The sequence below is a fragment of the Gossypium raimondii genome, chromosome 5, assembly GCF_025698545.1.
Source record: "Gossypium raimondii isolate GPD5lz chromosome 5, ASM2569854v1, whole genome shotgun sequence".
NCBI classification, from domain to species: Eukaryota; Viridiplantae; Streptophyta; class Magnoliopsida; order Malvales; family Malvaceae; genus Gossypium; species Gossypium raimondii.
In genome coordinates this window covers 56,643,423-56,666,836 of record NC_068569.1, presented here as the reverse complement: position 1 = coordinate 56,666,836, position 23,414 = coordinate 56,643,423, and the positions used below count along the sequence as shown (strand labels likewise).

The 23,414-nt window shown below is 31.4% G+C and overlaps 2 protein-coding genes and 1 long non-coding RNA gene across 6 annotated transcripts; 1 reads left to right on the top strand and 2 right to left on the bottom strand.

The window, feature by feature from the left end:
- Positions 1 to 5,869: 5,869 nt before the first annotated feature.
- LOC105768577 (SEC14 cytosolic factor) lies at positions 5,870 to 9,420 on the top strand. The gene is made up of 11 exons (XM_012588562.2): positions 5,870 to 6,088; positions 6,205 to 6,233; positions 7,301 to 7,384; positions 7,485 to 7,538; positions 7,644 to 7,721; positions 7,871 to 7,924; positions 8,036 to 8,095; positions 8,184 to 8,279; positions 8,377 to 8,478; positions 8,561 to 8,641; positions 8,897 to 9,420. Exons 1-11 carry the CDS (start codon positions 6,031 to 6,033, stop codon positions 9,227 to 9,229), a joined length of 1,029 nt encoding a protein of 342 aa, XP_012444016.1. The 5' UTR covers positions 5,870 to 6,030; the 3' UTR covers positions 9,230 to 9,420.
- Positions 9,421 to 10,661: 1,241 nt separating this feature from the next.
- LOC105768576 (uncharacterized) lies at positions 10,662 to 11,840 on the bottom strand. The gene is made up of 2 exons (XR_001125864.2): positions 11,569 to 11,840; positions 10,662 to 11,426 (listed from the first exon to the last, which is right to left on the bottom strand). It is a non-coding gene; the product is annotated as an uncharacterized LOC105768576 (long non-coding RNA).
- A 944-nt stretch (positions 11,841 to 12,784) lies between these two features.
- LOC105768575 (serine carboxypeptidase-like 44) lies at positions 12,785 to 22,300 on the bottom strand. Of its 4 annotated transcripts, XM_012588561.2 has the most exons (11): positions 20,338 to 20,515; positions 15,725 to 15,865; positions 15,197 to 15,301; positions 14,905 to 14,997; positions 14,723 to 14,815; positions 14,286 to 14,371; positions 13,846 to 14,148; positions 13,608 to 13,741; positions 13,371 to 13,466; positions 13,151 to 13,265; positions 12,785 to 13,055 (listed from the first exon to the last, which is right to left on the bottom strand). In XM_012588561.2, exons 1-11 carry the CDS (start codon positions 20,363 to 20,365, stop codon positions 12,918 to 12,920), a joined length of 1,332 nt encoding a protein of 443 aa, XP_012444015.2. In that variant the 5' UTR covers positions 20,366 to 20,515; the 3' UTR covers positions 12,785 to 12,917. The 4 variants fall into 4 exon arrangements, 3 of the variants coding, with proteins under 3 accessions (XP_012444015.2, XP_052486627.1, XP_052486626.1); XM_052630667.1 differs by lacking the exon at positions 15,725 to 15,865; XR_008195871.1 differs by lacking the exons at positions 12,785 to 13,055; positions 13,151 to 13,265; positions 13,371 to 13,466; ... (1 more) ...; positions 13,846 to 14,148; positions 15,725 to 15,865 and having other exon boundaries at positions 14,335 to 14,371; positions 20,338 to 22,300.
- Positions 22,301 to 23,414: the final 1,114 nt, after the last annotated feature.

Genomic DNA, 23,414 nt, shown 5'->3' with positions numbered 1-23,414 from the left:
TTCGAATTCATGCTCTCATCGTTAACTTCTTCTTGATCAAGACGTTCAGGTAAATTTGACATCTTTATAATCGAGAGTATCTATAAAAATAACAAAGATTAGATCGGATCATACACATCACACTATCACTGATTTATATGGCATGTATTTCTAAACACTTTACACTTCACACATATTCGAGGACCGCTAAACCGGCTCGATACCACTAAAATGTAACACCTCTTACCCGAGACCATGGCCGAGTCGAGCATGAGGCGTTACTTGACTTAACTTAAAAGTTCGGGCATAAAATTTACTTTCAAATTTAATTTCATCATTCATAATAAAGCTGTCCTCCTGTACAGCAGTCACTAAAATAATTATAATTCAAGCTACAAAACTCAAAATTTAGATCCGTAAATTTTCCATAAAACTAGACTCATATATCTATTCACCATAAATTTTTCAGAATTTTTTCTTTAGCCAATTAGTACAGTTTATTAGTTGAAGTCTCCCTGTTTCACTAATCGACTATCCTAACCACTCATCACTAAAATTTAATTATCTCTTATTAAAGGCTTCATATGGTGATTAAAATTATTTCTACTGAAAATAGACTCATTAATGAGTCTATACATATAAATTATAACTCAAAATTCCTTCTGTACAATTTTTAATGAATTTCTAAAGTCAGAACAGGGGACTTCAAAACATTCTTGCCCTGTTTCACTAAAATTCAAATATCTAAAAGTATATAATTCTTTTGCTTACTCCACTTCTTTCCTATGAAAGTAGACTCTTTCAGCTTTAATTTCATATCTCACTCAACTTCTAATTCTATTTCCACTATTTTTGGTGATTTTTAAAAGTTACATCAATGCTGCTGTCCAAGAACTGCTCCATTGCAATTTTTAAAAAATTCAATATAACCCTTTATAATTGTCTAACCTTCCCCGCAAATTTCAAATCACAACCAATTCCAAGATTTCATCTACTTCATTTAAATACTAATGAAGTTCAACCAATCAACCATTTCAAACTAAAACATGTATATATTTGATATCTAACGCAACCATAACATTCAAATTTACTTTTACTTCAATTCCTATACATGCCATATAAATCCAAAAGTTGCTTAACATAAACTACGGAGTATATCCGGGTAGTGTGATTCTTGATGTAGATCCGATCCTCCGAATGTATAAATACGTTAATCTACAAAACAATAAACACACACATGTAAGCTTATAGAAAAGCTTAGTAAGTTCATAGGCATAAAACATAAATCTTACGGACACTTGTACACTTATACAATATACACCATTACTAAATTTACTTGTCAACCACAATCTTTGGTGAGTTCCTTGGTATAAACTCACTACTACTTATTCTTTTACCATAATTCCTTTGGGCCCATTTGTCACTTACCATCCTTGATCAAAATTAAGGAACGGTTATGGAAATTTGAGTACTTCACTTTCACTTTGCCATATGACCTCTTATCACTTGTCCTTGATTAGATAAGTGTAGCTAGGCTACCACTTATCACTTTACCACTTGATCAGATAAGTGTAGCTGAAGCTACCACTTATCACTTTATCACTTGATCAGATAAGTGTAGCCACTTATCACTTTGTTTCTTGATCAGATAAGTGTAACCACTTATCACTTTGTTTCTTGATCAGATAAGTGTAACCACTTATCACTTTGTTTCTTGATCAGATAAGTGTAGCTAAAACTACCACTTATCACTTTGTCACTTGATCAGAAGTACTCAAATCCGACGTTCCACTTAATTTGATCATTTATTCGATTTTCACATTTTTATTTTATTCTCATTTCAACAATAAATACATTTCACCATACATTGTATAATTCATGAAATTAACATTTAATCATTAAATTTCAGCCATATGAACTTACCTGGATCGATTTGCAGAATTTGTAAAAGTTCAGGGACTAATCGGCTACTTTTTCTTTTCCTCGACTTGTTTCAGGTTCTCGATCTAAAATGCAAATTTATTCATTCATCAGCATTTAATTCAATTCTAATTCATTTCACAATTTATGCCCTTTAATTTTCGAAATTACACTTTTACCCCAAACTTTACAGTTTTTACAATTTGATCCCTACTCAATTAACCCCTCAATTGATCTAATTTTTCTCAATTAACACCTTTTCCAACTATTTTAGACTACTACATAGCCTTTCATACTCAAAACCGCAACACCAAACCTTAATTCCCAACTTTTTCACAATTAGGTCCCTAAAATCAATTTCTATCAAAATTACTTAATAAAATCATCATATAACAAAATTAAAGCTTCAATTTCATGTTTATTCATCATAAAATCCAACACTAATCAATGGTAACTTTCAAAATCAGCCATGGAATCAAAAACTAATGAAATAATTAGTTGGACCTAATTGTAAAAGTATCAAAATCACAAAATTAGAAGAAATAATCAATAATTAAACTTACATGATTCAAAAATATGAAAAACCAGCTTATTCCAGACCTCCTATGGCGTTTTTGCTGATAAATTGTGAAGAGATCTCTAGATTTTTCACTTTTGTCTTTGTTTTAAATGTTTAATTTGTTAAGTTTCCAATTTTGCCCCTGTTTCTCCTTACATTCTGCTGATTTTTCTTACCCAACCGTCCAGCCCATATAATTTGGGCCTAATAGCCTTTTAAATCCCTCCACTTTAGTCACTTAAGCTATTTAATCACAATTTAACAAATTTTACACTATTCCCAATTTAGTCCTTTTTAGTTAATTAACTATCCAAACGTTAAAATTTTCTAACGAAACTTTAATACCAACTCAATGACACTCTATAAATATTTCTAAAAATATTTATGGCTCGGTTTAAAATCTTCGAGGTCTCGATACCTCGTTTTTTATTTTAATTATTTTAATATTTATTCCTAGTACACTATTCACTATTTCAAAAATTTTCCTAACTTCACATTTAACTTATACTTACTAAATTTATAATATTTTCTACTCGTTTGTCAGATTTAGTGATCTCGAATCACCATTCCGACACCACTAAAAATTCAGGCTATTACAGCGGGGCTAGATGCGAGCTGAGTGTTCACGGGTAGATCGCGAGCTAGTGCTCGCTAGGTGACTGCGAGCTGCTAGAGTTTCCGTATGGGGGTTTGCCGCGAAGTGGGTTCGCATGTGGCTTAAAACTTGAATTTTTGTGCTAAATTTTAATGGTTGTTTTTAGAAAGGCATGCACTTATGATTGCTTTCTAATATGATTTATGTGCAAATGTGTGGTGTGAATGGTTGGTTGGCGTGTTTCGTAGTGTTTTAATGGAGAGTCACTTCGGTGGCTAATGTAACGCTCGAACTTCAGGTCAGATCGTCCCGGCCGGGTTTGGGGCGCCACATTATGTGTACGCTTTTATGAAATTTTCATCTCACTATGAGATGATCTTGTTGTGGAAAATTTGTGTTTATTTTGGATTTGTTGAATGGTGAATTTTTATTTGTAAAATTTATTTATAAGTATTTTGAATAATTGGTGAATATTTATATTTGAAATTTATATAATTTCATTCATTTGATATTTTAAATTTTTTATACATATATTAAATATTTATAAAAAGTATCGATAAATATAAACAATACATGAATATAGAATGATACTTATACGTATAAATTCTAATAAAAATAGCGTATCTACCAATATGGTACTGACAATTACTGAAAATTGAAGTCTTTTTTAACTTAATAAATAGGATAGAGTTAAATATTTAGGGATTTAATTTATTTTTGGGTTTAAATGATGTAATATCTAATTTTAGGTAATTTTGGATTGTTTGTTTAGTCATTTAGGGTTTGGATCATTTTGGATTTATATTATTTCAAGTTCAGTTGTTTTATGCTCTAGTTGGACAAATTGAGATTATCAAATTTTTTAATGATCAAATTGAATTGGATCAAGTTCAAATTTGAATTACTTGATTTGAAGTTTTAGATTCGAATCAAAATTATAAATTTTTTATATAAATATTAATATAATTTTACAATTAAATTTATTTTTAACAAATATTATTAAATAGTAATTTAAATCAAACCAAGACTACTAAAATTTAAAAACCTTTGCCACTCTGCTGAACTGTTCAAATGTACTTAAACATGTTTTCCCTCCGATTTAAGGGTTTGGGGGAGTTATGGGTAAAAATAGGCATTATATAAAAAAATCATTTTGACAAGTCAAAAGAATCATGTTTAAAAGCACCCACGATATGAGTGAAAAAATTATGTAACAAATATATTTATAAAAAATTAAATAACAAATATATTTATAAAAAAATATTTAAAGATTAAATGAAGTTTTAGTTGAAATGGTAAAGAGATTGAAAAATGTGTTATTTTGAGTTCAAATCCTATCAAACACATTTTTCTAGATTTCATATGATTTAACTCACAATAATATTTATCTATCTACAATATATGTAAAAGTACGAGTTTGAAGAAACTTATGAACTGACAAGATATATTTTTTACTTTCTGTCATATTACTAAAATCACTGAAGAGAAAGAGAAAAAGGGGAGAGGGACAATGGAAGAGAGGGAAAGGGATAGTGGACGGAGGGGGAAGGTGGGGAAGTTTTTTTTAATATTAATATAATTATATCAGACTTGACCTATCAATATATTTGTACTTTTCATACATGTAAAATTCTGAATCAATCTGACATCTCTATCATATCGATCTAATATATTGTCTATATTAATTTATATTTAATGGTTGAAAGTTTTTTAAAAAAAATGGATAGTTAGAATATTTTAGTTTATATAAAACTTGACATACATGATCCACGTGAATAGAGCATGAAATATGATGGTTGGATTGTTAGACTATTAATTGTATAAAAAGTTACAGAAAGGTATATAATTACTTAAATTTTATACCGGTATAAATGAATTTCTCTCTTAATATAAATATCAATATAGAATTATTTTAATTATAATTTAATGGGGGCGGTGACGTGACACAATCTCATTGGCTGAAACTTTTTTTTTACCGCTCTAATGGCAAGTATTTACATCAATAACGGAACCAAAGTTCAAGTACCCAGATTGATAAAAAATAATTTAAGTACCTAACTCAAACAAAGTCAATAATTTAAGGGCCTCTTGATGAATTAAGCCAATATATTGTTTGCTGTTTGGAAAAGAAGAAAAAAGTTGTTTGAAAGAAAGAAAAGAAAAGAAGAAAAAAGTTAAAGTTGGAAGATGATCCATCAATGTATGCTAACTGACAATGTGAATAGACATCAGGCTTAGATTTTAATTATTAATAATAGTTTATGATTAATGCAAATCAACCCAGAAAAAGAAAAATTAAAATTACAAATATTTTCAAAGAAATTTTTAAATTTTCATCCCCTAGGGTGGACCAGTACAAGGTGTCGAGTAGTTGGCTCGGTTCCGCCCTTATTTAGTTTTATAGGTTTGATCTGGTCTAAAAATAGGTTTCAACATCAAAAAAGTTTTTAAATTGAATTTCGATTCAATCCATAAATAACTCTAATCAAAGGAAAGTTAATAACATTAATGGTTTATATAATTTTTAATCATTAAACCTAACAATTAGATCTACTTTAACATTTATACTTTTTCTTACTTATTTTAAAATCTAAACTTGGTAGTTAAGTTTTTTTGTTCTTGAACTTGGAAAAGGACTATAATGATTGATTTAAGACTTTTAAATTTAAAAAAGTAATGGGATTTAATTTTTAACTTTTAAAGTCAAGGACTTAATCTCAAAATTTATCAAAGTATAGGGATTAATAGCATATTTTAACCATTTAATTGTTTTTTTCTCTCTCTCAAAAAGTCTTCTACTTTTCTTATTTTTCCTTCCTTTGAAGATTCTTGAGCTTGAAATTTCGAACTTTGAAGCTACAAAGATAGAAAGAGGGAGAAAGTGGGTAGAACCAAAGCTCCCAAATCTAGTTAAAGTTTTAGTTTTTGGTATCGGAATTTGTTCTTTATTTTTTTGGGTCATTTGTGAGAAAAGAAAATGAACAATGGTCATCATCAAGAAGCCATCAACAAATTTCTGTCTTTAATGGAAAATGGTGAGATTTAAGTATTAAAAAATATCATCTTTTTGATATGTTCTTTCTTGGGTTTCTTTTCTTTGAATCTACAAATCACTAACATATTTTATCTTGTTGGGAAATTTGACTTACAGTTGACGAGAAGATGAAGAACACGTTTCAGGTCAGCTCTTTTCTTTTAAGTTTCATGGATTTTCTTTTTGGAATTTGTACTGGGATACTAAGATAAAGAGCTCTAATTTGTGCTGTGAACTTGATCTGACTGCTTTGGGGTTTGCTATTTCATGTTTAACAGTTACTTTTCTTTGTTGATTTTGATCTATCTGATTCGTATCAGCTTCTTGGTTATGTGAAGTTGTAGTTGATTCAGTTTGTAACTTTATTTTTCTCACAGTTTTGCTAGTTTCTGGGGATGATTAAATACTCACTTGGTAGCAACATAACTAAAGAAATGAGGTTGTAATGAACCTCTAACAGTTGGACTGAATTTTGAAATCTGAAAAGTAGAGGGCCTAAATTCTTAAAAATAAAAGTACATGGATTAAATTTCAAATTTACAAAGAGTAAAAGGATTTATAACATATTTTAACCAAAATAAAATATCGATTTTATATATGATGTTGTAAAATAACGAGGATAAGAAAATAATTTTTCCCAAAAATCACTTTTGCAAAGGACAAAAGTTAAAAATTTTGGATTTTCGGCTTGGGGTTAAAATTTTATATATCGATAGGGTCTTCGCGCCCCAAGTGTGACCTGCGTTTGAGTCGTGCTTATCACATTAGTAAACAGAGCCTTATTTAATACTATGCTACTCGGGTCTGTGTATGCTTAATTTTGTTCATATATTTTGAGGAGTATACTCCTATATCTATGTTTGAATATGTGGCGGACATGGATACTATGGGAAAAATGAAGAGCCGGAGTAACATAAGATTGATCTTTTGTGATTCGTTAGTGATCATTCAACAATGATGTGTGCAATGTAGTTGTAATGATCGCCTTAAACAATTTGTGTAGATCTGATATTTAACCATTCGAGAGCTAATATCACAAAGTATCGTCTATAGAGGTAAAAGTACCATGAAGGCCCTTGTATAATAAAAAAGGCAAATTTCCTCGATAGAGGTGTTCCGTTTCCTCGATTTATGTCTACATGGTTTTACATACATGATTTGTACTATGATTTGCCTGTATGTGATTTAAAAGCTGAAATACTTTGGTGTGCAGAATATGCATCATGGATATCCAACTGAAACATTAGTCCGGTTTCTCAAGGCGAGAGATTGGAATGTTCAGAAAGCTCATAAAATGGTGAGATTCAATATTGTGCACTAAGTTATATTAAATGTTGAGAATCAAGATCTCTCTTTTCATTTTTGTTTATTGATTCGTAATTCGTTGCCTGCACCAGTTAATTGATTGCTTACAATGGCGACTACAGAATGAGATTGACAACATATTATCGGTGAATTTCTCCGTTCATACACTAGCTGATACCAAATGTTTTGCAAAACCGTGCTTTTTCTTAGTATTCTTTCGAGAACTCATTTACTTTTCTTCGATCATGTAGAAACCAATTATCCCCGTTGACTTATATAGAGCGGTGCGAGATTCTCAACTAGTAGGAGTGTCGGGTTACTCAAAGGAGGTATTTACTTATTTCGTTAGGATTTATCTTGATACTTGTTTTGCCATCAACATATGTCTACTAGGAATAATTTTTTAGAAAGGAACTTCTGTTACATTCTAAAGTGCTTCCTTGGTGATTAACTGCTTCATGCCTTTTGACATTTTCAGGGTCATCCTGTCATTGCCATTGGTATTGGGCTTAGCACATACGATAAAGCTTCCGTAAGGACACGATATTCTTTTCTTCAAACTCATGCTTAGTATTGATGTCAGAAAGAAATTATGCATAGACACAGTATTGAGTGTTTATCAATTCCTTTTTTATGGTTTTAGGTGAATTACTATGTACAATCACACATTCAAATGAATGAATATAGAGATCGTGTAGTATTGGTGAGTATGGCTCTGCCAATGTGATGTTTCTCGTTTATATCCTCGCTTACAAAACTTATATAAACATAATATGTCGCTTTTCTTATAGCCTACGGCCACAGAAAAGTATGGACGACATATTAGCACTTGTTTGAAAATCTTGGATATGACTGGCTTGAAACTTTCGGCGTTGAACCAAATAAAGGTACGCTTTATAGCATGATTCAGTATACGAATGCCATCGAAGTTTAAGCCACCTCTTTCTAATTCTGATCGGTCTCTTATCCTATTTGCCAATGCAGCTATTGAGTACTATAGCTACCATTGACGACTTGAATTATCCCGAGAAGACAGGGACGTATTATATTGTCAATGCGCCATACATATTTTCGGCGTGTTGGAAGGTTTTTGTTTTTGTTAATACCCTCATTCTCTCGACTAAGCATACAAATCGTAACCATCATGCTTTAATGCAACTGTTGGCAGGCTGTAAAACCTCTTTTGCAAGAAAGGACGAAGCGGAAAATTCAAGTGCTTCAAGGTTGTGGAAGGGATGAGTTACTCAAAGTAAGAAAATCTTTTTTCATTTTTTTGAGCGGTCAAAATTCAATTTTATCATATATTAACTTAAAATTTGCCTGATTCTCATTTTTTCGATGAACGCTTTCGTTTTTTTAAAAACCTATTTATACTTTCAACCGACACGAACCAAAATGCTTTTGTAGTTCGTTTTAATCTGATCTATGGAAAAATAGCTTCATTGCTCTTGCTATCCTTTATATATATATACAAATTTTGACATGTTGATTCATACAATGCCAGATAATGGATTATTCATCTCTCCCACATTTTTGTCGAAAGGAAGGATCGGGATCGGGGTCGGGGTCATCACGTAACAGCAGCAATGGAACAGTAGATAATTGTTTCTCATTAGACCATACCTTCCATCAACAACTTTATAATTACATAAAGCAGCAATCAACACTTATAGAGGCTAGTTTGCCGATCAGACAGGGATCAGTTCATGTAAAGTTTCCGAAGCCGGGGCTAGAAGATACTGAAATCGTAAAAACCATTCAAACCGAGCTTGATAGGTTTGCAGATCAGAATGCTGTATGCAACTCTATGAATGTGGTTAAGGTAAATGGCGATTAAATTCTTTTGTACCAAATATGTCAAAATGGCTCATCAATAACTACTTTAGAATGAGATGACGCCTTCTATTTCAGTTATCAAATGTAATGCCACAGCTTTCTTGCATCAGCTCGATGCAGGCTGTGTACCCAACTGAACCGATATGGCACCTTAAGCTCTATAATAATAATAAAATAACATTTTTTTTGTCATTATAATTTATTTGACCTTTCAACTTTACAAAAACAATCATTTTGGTTATTCATTTTTCATCATTTTTCGTTTTTAAATTTGGGTTGTTTATCAAATTACACCGAATGGATGTAAATATTAATACTTACTAATTTTACTAATGTGGCATACATGCGGATGTCACGATTATTTTTTAATTTTTAAAATATAATTAATAGTTAAGAAAGTTAACAGATGTTAATTTTTTTCATCTATTTAGGGGTGCTTTGACAAATAATGCAAGTCTAAGAATTAAAAGAAATGAAAATTTAAATGAAATACTAAAATAAATTTTTCTTTATAAATTTAAAGGGTCGAAGAAGTTATCATGTCTAATTTTTTTTCGAAATTTTGTGAGAAACATAGAAGTACATGTTCGTATTGTTTTCATGTTGCACCCTTTATGCCTATCAGTTAATAGCCGGTAAATGGAGACTTGTGATATAGATCATTAAACATTAGCTTATTGCAGCAAAACTCGAAACACAAACATAGCTAAGGGAAGAACTCAAGGACCTTTGGCAATGTGTGTGTTACAAGCCGTGGGTCAAAGCCCGTGAGAAATGCGCACAAAGCGTTTTATAAAGATCAATTGATTAAATAAAGCTTATTTTATTTACTTGAACTCACCCAATTTGTGGAACATATGGATGAGCGATTCAGTTAAACTAGAATTACCATGATAAATATTGTAAATTCTGAAGAATAAAGATGTATAAAGTTTAAATTCTTTAAGACTATCATCTTGTAGATAGACATTAATCTCAGTCATTGATGTAATTCAATCTATATTGTTTGATTTAGGGAACTCAACTATAAATAGAGCCCTCCCCTCATTTGTAATCATCCTTAGTTAAACAACATATTTAAGAGCATTTACTGTAACACTCCAAACCCGGCCTAAACGTTATGACTAGGTTTGGAAATGTTACATATTCATTTAAAAATTCAAAAACCATGTTGGAATAGTAAGGAAAATAGAGCTGGCTTGCGAGGTATGAAATTCCAGTTTGTTTGAGGAAAAACTTTCTCTTAAATGTTTCATTAATTTTGCAGATGAACTTTTATAAAATTACTTAGTTTTGCAACAAAATTTCTTAATTAAATAGAATTAATTGGTATAATCCAAAACATTAAAACAATTTTTAAAGGAATATAAAAATTCGAAATTAAACCAGTCCAAAACAGTCCAACGTAACAAAACAATTTAAACTGAGCAAAGTTAAGGAAAATCCAAAGCAAATATAAATAATCGAGCTCCTGTCACACCAATCCGTCTTATGTTTGAGGATTACATGAAAACAAATAAACAGAAAGTGAGCTTACGAGCTCAGTGTGTAACTTAGTTCAAACAATAAATCAGATACACATGTTTTAATAGATTAGGAAGCAAATACAGACACAAATGCATAACAAATATAGATTCAGATGCATAACAGATACAGATTTAGATCCTACCCCCATCCGCTACATACCATCTCCGACCATCACAGGGTATTAAATACTAATCCAGCCCCACACACCGTTAAGTGATCATATGTCACTTTACAGAATATATGCAAACTAGCTGCCAGATCAAAATGCAATAACCCGCCAGAAACAAATATACGTGGCTGAGCCACCAAATAAGGCAGATTAATTATATTGGCTGTGTGGCTCACACTGTCTGGCACACGATCATGTGGTGTCAACAAAATAATTTTCAGCTTCGCACCATTCGTTGTTTTTCAGGACAGAAGATACACACCTGATCATTTCTAAATAGCAACACAACGACAAAATTTCGAACCCTAAAATAATATTTAAAGCAACTGAATTAATAGCGACATACTAAAAATCCAAACATTTTTCGATCGCAAACACTAACTATTTGACCTTAACACCGAGATTCGACCTTAAATAGGGCATTAATCACTTACCCTTGAAAGAAACAACAGCCTTACAAACCCTTAGCTCGTTGGAGGGTTAATCGCCTCCCGATCTCCGCCTAATCAGAAACAACGAATTTACATTCAATGCATAACTAATCGGCCAGCCACACTTTTCCTACCTTTCTTTTAGAACCCTAAATAATTAAAACAATAATAGTCATACAAATAACCCAAAAGAAGAGGAAGTAATGCACTTACAAGTTTATGTAAACACAATGCTAAAACACCCAAATTTGCTCGACTAAAACGAACAAAAAGCACAAGGCGACGAATGATAACGTGCAACAATTTACCATATCAAAAAGGGAAAGGAAGAAAAAGAAAAGAAAAATTGACGTGAGCAAGAAGAGGAAAGGGACGGTAGGAGTGAGAGAAAATTTAAGAGCACACTTCTCGAGTTTATTTAAAAAAAGAACTACCCATCAAATCCTAACCTATTAGATTTTTCAAAATTTAAATTTAACTCAAATTCTGACCATATGGGTTGGCACAGACAAAGAATAGCAAAAATATTTTTACTTTACACATATAGGATTCAAACATAAGACCTATGGGTAAGCTAAGATATTACTACTGAACCAAAAGACTCATTCTTGTCGATAAATGAGAAAAAATAATAGGTAAACTAGATATTTAAAGTTAGAGGTTAGAGCAAAAATAAAAAAAATTCAAGAAATGGATTTGAACATAAAACCTCAAGCATAAAACCAAAACTATTAACCATTAAACCAAATTAATCACTTTACACAATTTCTACAACATTTAATTAAAAACATAGCGTGACTATTCTCTTGGTTCACTAGCCTAATTTCTACTAACTTGGTTTTTGGTATCTGGCATATTTCATTTTTATCACCGCGTTTTGCTTGGTTTAACTTTCTATTACTTTTTTAAAAAGTAATTTTTTTAATCAAATGATTTCTACTTAATTTATATTTTAATCAACATTACAAATAATTTATTTAATTTTTAAATCATTCAGCATATAACATTTCACAATATGTCGAGTCCAAATTGATACTTGAAGGCATATATAAGCAATGCCAGAAGCAATGCTAAGACCAGTTCTAACTACTCGTGAATCAAAATTGAAATTTCGCCTTTGACTAAGTTAACATGGTATTGATTTCGCAATTTTTATTTGTAATCTTTCTTTTAATAATTTTAATTTTAATTTCAAAAATATCGTTATTTTAATTTTAATTTATCTTAAATCAATACTAAATAATCTATGTTTCGTATGGAATGGATTAATTAATACGAAATTTGTTATGTATTAAGAGTTCTTTTTATTTGTTAATTTCATTTACGAAATTTGAAAAAAATATTGATGAATGAAATTTTTAAAAAAATAAATATTTGTTAGATGTCTAATCGCTAATTATATTATTGCATAATATAAAAATTTGTGAAATTTATGTATCATAAATTCATATGAATATCACAATAAATTATTACAATAACAAGTCTTATTGTGGTGAATGATGGATTCAACATGAATCATGATCGAGTGCTCGATTCATTCCATCGTCTTCCATCACCAGTCCTCAATGCATCCAATTAATTACGAAATTTGCGAAAATATCTAAAGCTTGCGATGGTCTAGAAGCTGTAACATGATGATTACCTCCTTTCACTGTCAAGAATGTTAGTAAGTCTCCAAATACATACTTCGACCCTCCATCCTGTTAAATATTTATCATTAATTTTATTAAATACATCTAATCATAATATAAATAAGAAGCTGATATATATAAAATTGAAAGGATAAATATAAGACCTGATTTCTAAAACTCCAAGCCTCCTCTTTTGTTAACTTGATATTTAACTCCTCAGCTAACTTCTTCAAATGTTCCAAGGTACCCACTGCTGGTATTATACCATCTTGATCTCCACTATAACATTATAATCAAATACAATAACAAATAAATTAAAGAAAAATATTTAACTCTTTTTAGGAAAGTATTAGAAAAATATTGACATACAGATATAATACCAACCTGAATATTGTAATGGGAATAGATTGTTGAAGAAGCTTTTTAAGCGCGGGAACCATGTCGAGATCCATATCAGCTTTGTTGTATTTAAAATTAGCTCTAAATAAATAAGAGTGACATATAATGAAAATTTTAGGGTTAAAATTTGTTACACAACATTTAAAGATTGAATTTAAAGGTAATTTTACGAATATACCAAAAAAAGAGTTCAATTTATTTAAATTGTTGAGGAAACCTTACGTGAAACAACCCTTCCATCTATATGACAATTTGGTTCGATTCCCGTGAAAAGCCCTTTGTACTTCTGGAAGATTAAAGTAACATTGCGCCCTCAATGGACTACACATGTCTACTTCTGTGATAAGTTTAACAACCTAGACAAATATAAAGTTTATTTATTCGATTCTATACGAATTTCTGTTATCTCTAGTTTCGAATGTACGTAAAGGAAAAGGGATGTGAAGAAATAAATGAAAACCTGTTTGCCTAAGTTCAAATCTTGTTCATTTTCAGCACAAGGATCGCGAAAGATATCAAATAGCTTCAGTGGGAAGTAATTAGTAGCATCAGTCTTGAAAGCAACCAAAATGGCCTGTTCCATAAGGTTTTTGCATGTTGCACTCCAAATGGCTTTGAGGTTAAAAAAGTAATTATTTTCATCAATGGCATTGCATTCTTTCTTGATTTGGTTATATACTGAGTTGTTTATCATCTCCCGAGAGAAAAATAAATCAAATTTTGCCAAATCGTCTAACTTGTTGCGAAGCATTGGATTTCCCAACTGTTCAAAATAGTTATAATTAAAAAAATACATCACAATCAAATCTTTAAAATAACATTTATTTTAACCATCAACATGTTTAACTAGTCCTTTATATATATATATATATATATATATATATATATAATATTACTTACAGCCAATCCTTTGAGATTAAATTTGGATTGCTTGGATTGCTTGTTGTCGTCAAGTAAAGCATTAGCAAGATTTGGTACGAAGTGTCCTAAAAATAAAAATTCACAAATTCAAATAAAGTAATGAACATGTTATATTATTTGTACAGTTCGTATAGACTTATCCATAATTGGTATTAAGTTAAGATCGTTTGATTGTTGTATTTTTATTCAATAATTAAATTTACAAATATAACTCAATATATTATAAAAATATTTAAATAATTATTTTAAAACTATTAATTTAATAAGAAATCTGATTAATTTTTAAGTTTGAATTAAAAAAGATTATGTTGAAAGCTTGATAGGTAAATAATTAGATCAAAAATTTTGTGCTAGAGATCACATTATATTTTATTTAGTTATTGAGTAAGTATATTTCAATGTAATATGATTGTTACCTGCATAACTTGATCCAGCTAAATATAGAGTTTTTGACTTGAAGACTGGATATTTTTCATACCATTTTTGCATGAATGTAAGTAATATTGTATCTGTACGAAACAAACAATTTAAAAATCTTAATATATATAATATCCAAATAAATTTAATTAATTATAAAGAATATATATTCTGATCTTACTTGTGGCATCATCTCCGTTATCATAATCGCTACTTGTGTTTGAATATGACCATCCAGATCCAATAGGGGAGTCGATGAACAACAGATTTGACACTAAAACAAATATCAAACAAAATTTTATACAGATATAAAAATACGAAAACAATATAAGAAACATGATGCAATGCATTTAAACACAATGAAAACTAGACATACTATATCATTTTATGGATATGGCAAAAATAACTATGAAACATGATATATGCGCACACAAAAATTATCAACAGAAAATATGCATGGGAAATTAGGCAACCTTTGTTCCAAGAAAATAAATTTTTCTGGAGACCATGAACATCTTTCGTAACAATGAAAGGACCAACACTTGCAAAGCCATCTCCAACGGAAGAGCATCCTGGCCCTGAATAACACAAAAGATTTTATTATACATTAATAGTCAAATAGACTTGTGGGCTAGGATTAAGAAATAAAGCTACAAATATAGTCTAGTTCGACAAGTATTTAGTATATGTTTCAAGGTCTCGCTTTTTTAGATAAGGGAAAAAAATCATAGTTAGGGCAAGGTTAGAAATTTTAAGTTATGGATAAGAGGGGAAAATAAAAATGTTTCCATTTAATAAAAGGGCTAAAGGGGATTAAATTCAATTATATTTTTTTGGGAGGGATTAAAAATGCAATTGTACTATTTAATGAATAGGGCAAAGCCTTAACTTCCCTTGGCTATAGGACATCTACCAACAAATCCAAATAACCTAAGAAATCATCATAATAATAATAATAATAATAATAATAATAATAATAATAATAAACCAAAGAAGTTAACCTCCAGTCAGCCAAACAGTGAGGGGTTGAATCATGGGATCTTTTTCAGCTTCAACAAAATAGTAAAAAAGACTTCGACCATCAACATTTTCATCCACATCAATGTATCCAGCAAATTGCCTGAAATTAACATCTGGTTGTCCTGGCAATTTGTTTATCAAATCATTCATTGGAAACCCATTGGATTCAAGTACAAGTACAAGAGAAAAAAGACTAATAAAGATTACTCCATGAAACTCCATTCGAAATAATTCTTATATCAAAGAAATAAGGGTAACAAATGTTTATTGAATTCTTTACTTTCTAATGCTTAAAAAGTAATGGATCAAGCTACCTTATATATAATGTTTATTTTTTTCTAAATTAAACATATTGTTTTGATAGTTAACACTTAAAAATCGTAACATGTCGATTTCAAGTTGTCATTGTATTTTAGGCATTATTTTGTTTTGTTTGTTTGCCCAATTTCCCATGTAAAGCTTATGTTAATTTTCTGTTGGTCTTTCCCTTTAAAAAAAGATCAAGTTAGAATTTGAATGGTTATTGTAGTTTTGCTATTGTGTATGCGAAGGGGAAGTTGAGAGTTAGTTTTGTTGAGGCAAGATGTGAAGATTGAGGCTGAGTGGCACTCGGCAGTGCTAACTGCAAACTACCATTGAGGTAGTTTAATTACTTCTCTTCTTTATATTGACAATTTAATGAAGAAAATCTTTGGACTTATTTATGTGTTGTTATTATAAAGATACTATGATTCACTATGGAAAACAATCCTTGGAATTTGAAGATTTGATTGAATTCGAGTGAATCAAATCAACCCTTAGAATATGGAATTTGTGTGGTGTCTGTAAGTGTACAGGTCAAATTATAATATAGTTAATTTTATAATGAACCACTTTGGAAGTATTCTGAGGAACGTACCCAAGGGAGGTATATTTAAACTAAATTAACAATAAATCCTAACACGCTAAACTAGGTCTAAATAGCTACTAATCTACTTGTCATAGTACAACTAACACTAAAATTAAGAGTTTGAAGGAACAAAGACTAAATTGCATAAATAATGGAAATTCCAAATTAATAATCAAATTTAACAGGCAGAAAGATGATTAATGCCCATGGTTGTGATTAACCTGAAGTCGGGAATTTTACCAATTAATTAAGAACTAACTTAGTTAAACCTTTCAGCCTATAACTAAATTAATTAATTGACTTCGTCCAATTATCTTTGACCCGATGGAACGAAACTGGGCTAAGCTAAATTGGTTCTAAGTAGAATATACTTTCGGTCTCATCTACCTAAATAACTTATTAGAGTTGTCTATTCTAGGGTTTAAGCATATTCAACCTAATCCAATTAATTGGGTTATGAACCCTAACTCTAAGCATGGATTATGAAGGTTTTAAAATGTGAGTTGGTATTGATAGCTAAAGGGTTTAAGATAGGTTTTAGTATATATAATTGGATTTGATCATTCTTTTGCCAAGATAATTGAATTAGTTTGCCTTAATAATTGTATACCTTCATATATAATTGATTATATACTTATGTTACAATATAGAATATGTATTAGTAGGCATTGAGATTATAAGTATCATATCATGTTATAAATGTTACTTTATGCTATATTATCTTGAATCATAAAAGTAACACTAAGCTCAGCGTATGGTTATTTATTCTGTGCGCAGGTGCAGGTATTTCTCAAAGCCTCAGGAAGTGAAATTAGCATCCAGACCGTTACCTTCGACTAAATAAAGTTTGTATAGTTCATTTCATTTTGGTCTTGTGGCATGTACCTAGGTTATTTCAGTTAAATGTTACGAATGGTTAAGTTGTACATGACATGATCTTATGCAAATGTTTAGAAATTATGTTTGGATATGTTCATATAGTTGGTTTTGAGTCTTAAGGTTAAGGATTATTGATTGCACCCCAGCGTGCATGCGTCGGGGTCTTAGAAATATGCAAATTAAATATATGAATTAAATATGGTATCTGCAAGTGTACAGGTCAAATTGTGATATGGTAAAGTATACAATGAAACACTGGGAAGTATTCTGAGGATCGTACCCAAGAGAGGCTTATTTAAACCAAGTTTACACACTACTTCCATAATTTGCAAAATAAAATAAAATCTAAATCTAAATACCAAAATATTAATCAATAAAAGCAGACATAGGGGTAACTCGCATTCGTGTTCATGGTTAACTTTAGATTTAGGGTTTTTACTAATTAGGTAATAATTAACCTAATTAATACCTTTTGGCTTATAACCAGATTAATTGATCAACTTAATTTACTTATCTTTCGACCTGATAAATTAAACCGGGTTAGATTAAATTGGTGTTAAGAAGATTATCCTTTCTGTTTCATCTACCTAAGTTACTTCCTAGAGTCGTCAATTCTATGGTTTATTTCACTTAACCTATTCCAACTAACTAGATGTAAAACCCGAACCGAAGTCAATCACTCCCACTTCCGCTTGTTAACCTTCCTAGGGTTTTAGTTTATGATCATTCTAGATGCAATCTCTCCTATCCAAATACTCAACATTCAATAGAACATAAAAATAAAAGAGAATGGAGAAGATGTTAGATCTAGTGCCTTAAGTGTAGCATTTTCGTCTAAGTACGCTTGTAATTTTTTTCGAATAGATTGATTAATAAAATTATTCATGAATTACATTAATACTTTGTATATTGTCCTCACATGGTTTTTGCATGCGAAGCAAAATGGAAGCAAATGTTTCTCGTTGGTTGTCTAATGTTTAAACTAATATCAAGCGGTATTACGTGATCGGATCGTAATATGGAATGACAACTTTTATTAGCAGATGAACCTAAACATGTCCTTAGTCTAATCGGAAATGAGCAAATCGATTGATAGACGAATATGTCGCCTATCAAGTCCAATTAGGGAGATGCCTTATCTTGGGCACTGGAGCGAATGGCTCCTAGAAGATTGAGTCATAGATGTGACTGACTGGACTGACAGTATATAGGATTGGATCCAAGCAAAATAGATCTTGAATTCATTTATAAATTTATTCACTTGTGACGTTCATAGTGTGACATACCTAAATCCTGAGTGAATGACGGACTATGTATGTGTGACTCGTATACTTTGGTGTAACTAAAATTCTATGTTCAAATAGATAAGGAACTGAAAGCTAGTGCGTTGGGTGTATGACTTCTGCAGTACGTAGCGTCATTCACAAATGTAAAATTGTTATGGAAAGAAATGGGTAAAAAAAAAGAGTTTTAAAGAGAAGAGAGGAAATTATTACTTCTACTCCTATATATTTTGAGGTGTTACATTGTTGAAAAATCTTTCTCAGATGGTTCAATCAGACACTTATCATTCTACTCATCTCCATCGATTTAACTATTCCATCTTCCACATTTACTTTCGTTTTCTTTATTTATCTTGTTATTTAGTTTCATTTTAATCATTATACTTGCTATTTTCGTGTTCTTTAAGTATCAAGAAAGCATTTTCCAAAGTTGGTTTCTTTCCTTGAAGGCTTTAAGCATTCCATTATTCTTCTTGCCTCAAAATAGATTCTATTCTCTCTTTTTTTCTTCACTTTTCTGAGTCTTTTCTTTGCTACAATTATTGATCTTAGTTCTCCTCTTCTTTTTTTCTTTTTTTTAGGCTTAAAACACCCTTGTAGCCCAAATCATTGGAATTTATTTAGAGTCTCTCAAGTCAAAAACGAGTTGTTTTTTAAAGTTTGAAACAACTTCAAATCACCTTGAGACTTTTGGGACTTCGTGGATGCTTCCCTCATATCACTCATCCTACTAGTTAAGGGAATTTCTATTTTTTTTGTTCTTCAAGTTTTTGAGATCTACTTGATTTTCTTTCTTCTCTATTATTTGATATTTGTGTATCTTGTGCTTTAATCATTAATATGTAAGTTTGTTGACTATAGGTGTCATATTTGATAGCTTAAAATTTTTATAATATCAATTAAAATTTTAAATGAATAGCATAATTGGGTATAAACTATGCATGCAATTCATGTTTTGTACGTATGTAATATTGTCTAACTAAACTCGCTAACGTGTGTTTGTTGATTATAATTGGGATGCACTTCCTTTTAGGGTTATCTGTTAATAAGGGAAATAATTTCAACAATCAATGAGCCTTATCATTAGCTATGACTAATTGATTAAAGAATATTGATTATATCTATACATCAATGATAAAATTCATGAATCAATAATCCATGTTTTGCTTCAACCAAATTTTGGTTTGTTTTGGGGTTTGGATCTATTTTGACTTATACTAGCACATACAAGTGGCCACTAATTTTGACACCTTAAATCAATTTTTACTCTATTATAATTATATTTAAAATATAATATAATCATCCAATCATGTTCTTCAACACAATCAATTATTTAAAATATATATTTTTAGAATAAATATTTCGTATTTATATATTTAACGTATACTAAGACTATATATATAAAACAGCAATAAACCTGACCGAAATCTAAAAATCAGATTGTTACTCGATATCCTTCTATCCAAATTATCATGTTATATATATATGTGTGTGAAAAATAGATTTTGCATGGCTACATAGTACATAATTTTCAACAGCTTACCAGAAATCCTGGCAAGAGCAAGCACCATCTTTGAAACAATGGAACCGGTTCCGGTCACGAACAACAATTTCCCTATTAACAATTGCTGATATCAATTTGAAAGCTGCATGGCAGTCTTCACAAACACGGAGGTTCTTCATTATCCTAATCACCGAGCCAGGAGGCGTGTTTATCAGTCCAAAACAGAGTGCCAATTTCTCGCTATGGCCATATAGAAACTTCTCCTTCTCTTTCTCTTCTACGTCTAATAGGACAACCGATGTGTCCGGTTTATATCCTTTTAACTTCATGTAATCCAGAAGTTTTTCCCACATATCAGATATTTCATTAGCTTGAGAATGCGAATCATCCCCAGCAACAAATTCATGAATGACCCCATCGACCATGATAGAGCTACACCCTGGTTTCTTCTTCACACCTCGGTTTTTCATTAGCTTCCGTACTCTTGATGCATCCTCCCATCTTTCGGCTTCAGCATAGATATTAGATAAAACAATGTAGTATCCATCGTTAAGAGGATCGAGTTCAGCAAGATGTCTAGTAGCTTCCTCAGCTAGTTCAATGTTTTTATGAACCTTGCATCCACCAAGGAGAGCTCCCCATACAACTCCATTTGGTTTTTTAGGCATGTTCATTATGAACTCATGGGCTTCTTGAAGGAGCCCTGCTCGGCTATAAAGATCAACCATGCAACCATAATGCTCGATCTCAGGAATAATTCCGTAGTCTCTTGTCATGCAGGAAAAGAACCGACGACCTTCGTCAACCAACCCCATGTGACTACACGCATGCAAGAGTCCAATAAAGGTTACCCCATTAGGCATCACCCCCATCTCAATCATCATTGAGAAAACCCTTAAAGCTTCCTGAGCATGTCCATGGATTGCAAGCCCTTGTATCATAGCTGACCACGACACGATCGTTCGTTTCTCCATCTCCTCGAAAACCCTCCTAGCTTCCTCCAAGCAACCACATTTCACATACATATCAATCAAAGTATTCAAAACTCTTACATTCCCTCCAAATCCACTTCTTTTGGAGTATTCATGGATTCTCATCCCCAACTCAAGTGCACCCAAATCAGCACAAGCTGAAAGAACAGCCACTACAGTGACTTCATTAACCTGCACCCCAATCTTCTCCATCTCCAAAAACAATTGAACCCCTTCCTTGGGCTTCCCACAGTGAACACACGCAGAAATCATCATAGTCCACGACCTCACATTTCTCTCAGGCATACGCGAAAAGAACCCATAAGCACCCTCGAAATCTCCACTTTTCACCAAATGGGTAATCATAACGTTCCAACTGACAACATCTCGTTGGGGCATTTTATCGAACACCAACCGAGCCGTACTCATTTCTCCGCACAATCCATATAAATTCAAAATCATATTCTGCAAAACCATGTTCCACTGAAACCCAAATTTCTTAACAACCCCATGAATAATCTTACCATTTTTATCATCCAACAAAGCGGTGCAAGCTTTGAGAACGAAAGCGCAGGTGAAACTATCGGGAACAACATCGAATTCACGTAGACGACGAAACAAAAGGATGGCATCAAAAGGGGAGTCACTTTCAGCTAAAGTTTTCAAGCAAGAGTTCCATACGACGATTTGGCGTTGATGGAAATGGGCGAGAAGTCGGTGGGCGTAAGAGAAATCGAGGTGAGACAAAGCACAAACGGAAGCGATTCGAGAGGGAGGGATGAGAGAGAGTGGAGTGTTGGTTTTGATGAGATGGGCATGAGCTTGTTTCAGCTCTAACGGAGAATTGAAGTTGGAGACAAGGGTTTGTGCTGACCAAGGAAGTGAGTGAAGTGAAGAAGACATGATTACTTGCATTCTCTCTGGTTTCACTTCAGTTGGGTTGAAGCCATCGATTTGATTAGATTTAGCCACTCAAATTCGTTGTTTTAGAACGATTGGTTAAAATTTTAGCTTCCTTTAATCCAAAAAAATAGATCGCTTTGTCAAAATAAACGAATGGAGATTTATAATGGCTAAACATGGATTTCTTTGGTCTAATTTTTATTTTAGTCCTTCTACTATCATAAAAATTTAAATTCTCCACTTTAATTTAACTTGATACTCTATAATCTATACAGAGGTACATAAACTTGGCAACTTATATCTACTTGGTGCCTAGCACATCGTTAAAATATGCTGACGTAACACTGACAACTAATTCAAGGCTCAATACTCAACTCAAGCTCAATCGAATGTCAATTTTAAGGCTCAAACTTGACTCAATGCATAATCAAGATTAATTAAATTCATTATCAATTTTCATACTCAAGCTCGATTAAACTCATTTGTATACAAATTCAAACTCTGCTTAAGTTTTTTCTATATAATAAGGGTAAAAATGTATTTTATAATATAAACATATATTCAAATAAAAATTTAGATTAAACTTGGAAGTCAATTGAATCAAGCACTACAATGTTCAAATTCGACTCAATCGATAACTCAAGCTATTCGAACTCAACTTGATAATTGCCGAATCAAGTTCAAATGTTTTTGAAATCGAATTCAAATAATTTGCAAACACAAATATCTCATTTACACCACTAAGCAACCTCACCCATAGGCTCGAGAACACATTCAAATCCTCGAAAATGTGCTAGTTGAGAGAGCTTCACACCTTGAATGCTCCCGACCCAACAGGGATTACTCTCGAAGTCCAATATGCCTTGAGATACCCCCGGTTTCACTCAAAACAAATATACAAAGAGATTAAATCCCTAATTTAGTAGAGGGCCTAGAGCCACAATTACACCAAAATTTTTTAATATGAAGAACTAGGGGTGAACAAAATTCGATTCAATTTAAAAAAACTTGATAAAAAATTCAAATTCTAAATTAAACAGTTCAAATCATTTGAGTTAGTTGAGTTATTCAGATCAACTCAAATAAAAAATCAAGTTTTTCGGTTCAACTTGAATATGAATTACACAATTTAAATTATCCAAAAATCTGAATAAAAAAGTCAAAACTACATTTTTTAATAAATATTTATCTTTTCTAAAATTAAAAGTCAAAACCAATTAAGTTAAAAAGACAAAACTACAT

Coding starts and splice junctions, on each gene's coding strand:
- LOC105768577 (XM_012588562.2), top strand. CDS start 6,031: ATGAACAATGGTCATCATCAAGAAGCCATCAACAAATTTCTGTCTTTA. Junction 7,385..7,484: donor TTCAGAAAGCTCATAAAATG/GTGAGATTCAAT, acceptor TGCCTGCACCAG/TTAATTGATTGCTTACAATG. Junction 7,925..8,035: donor GCACATACGATAAAGCTTCC/GTAAGGACACGA, acceptor TTATGGTTTTAG/GTGAATTACTATGTACAATC.
- LOC105768575 (XM_052630666.1), bottom strand. CDS start 22,184: ATGCAAGTAATCATGTCTTCTTCACTTCACTCACTTCCTTGGTCAGCA.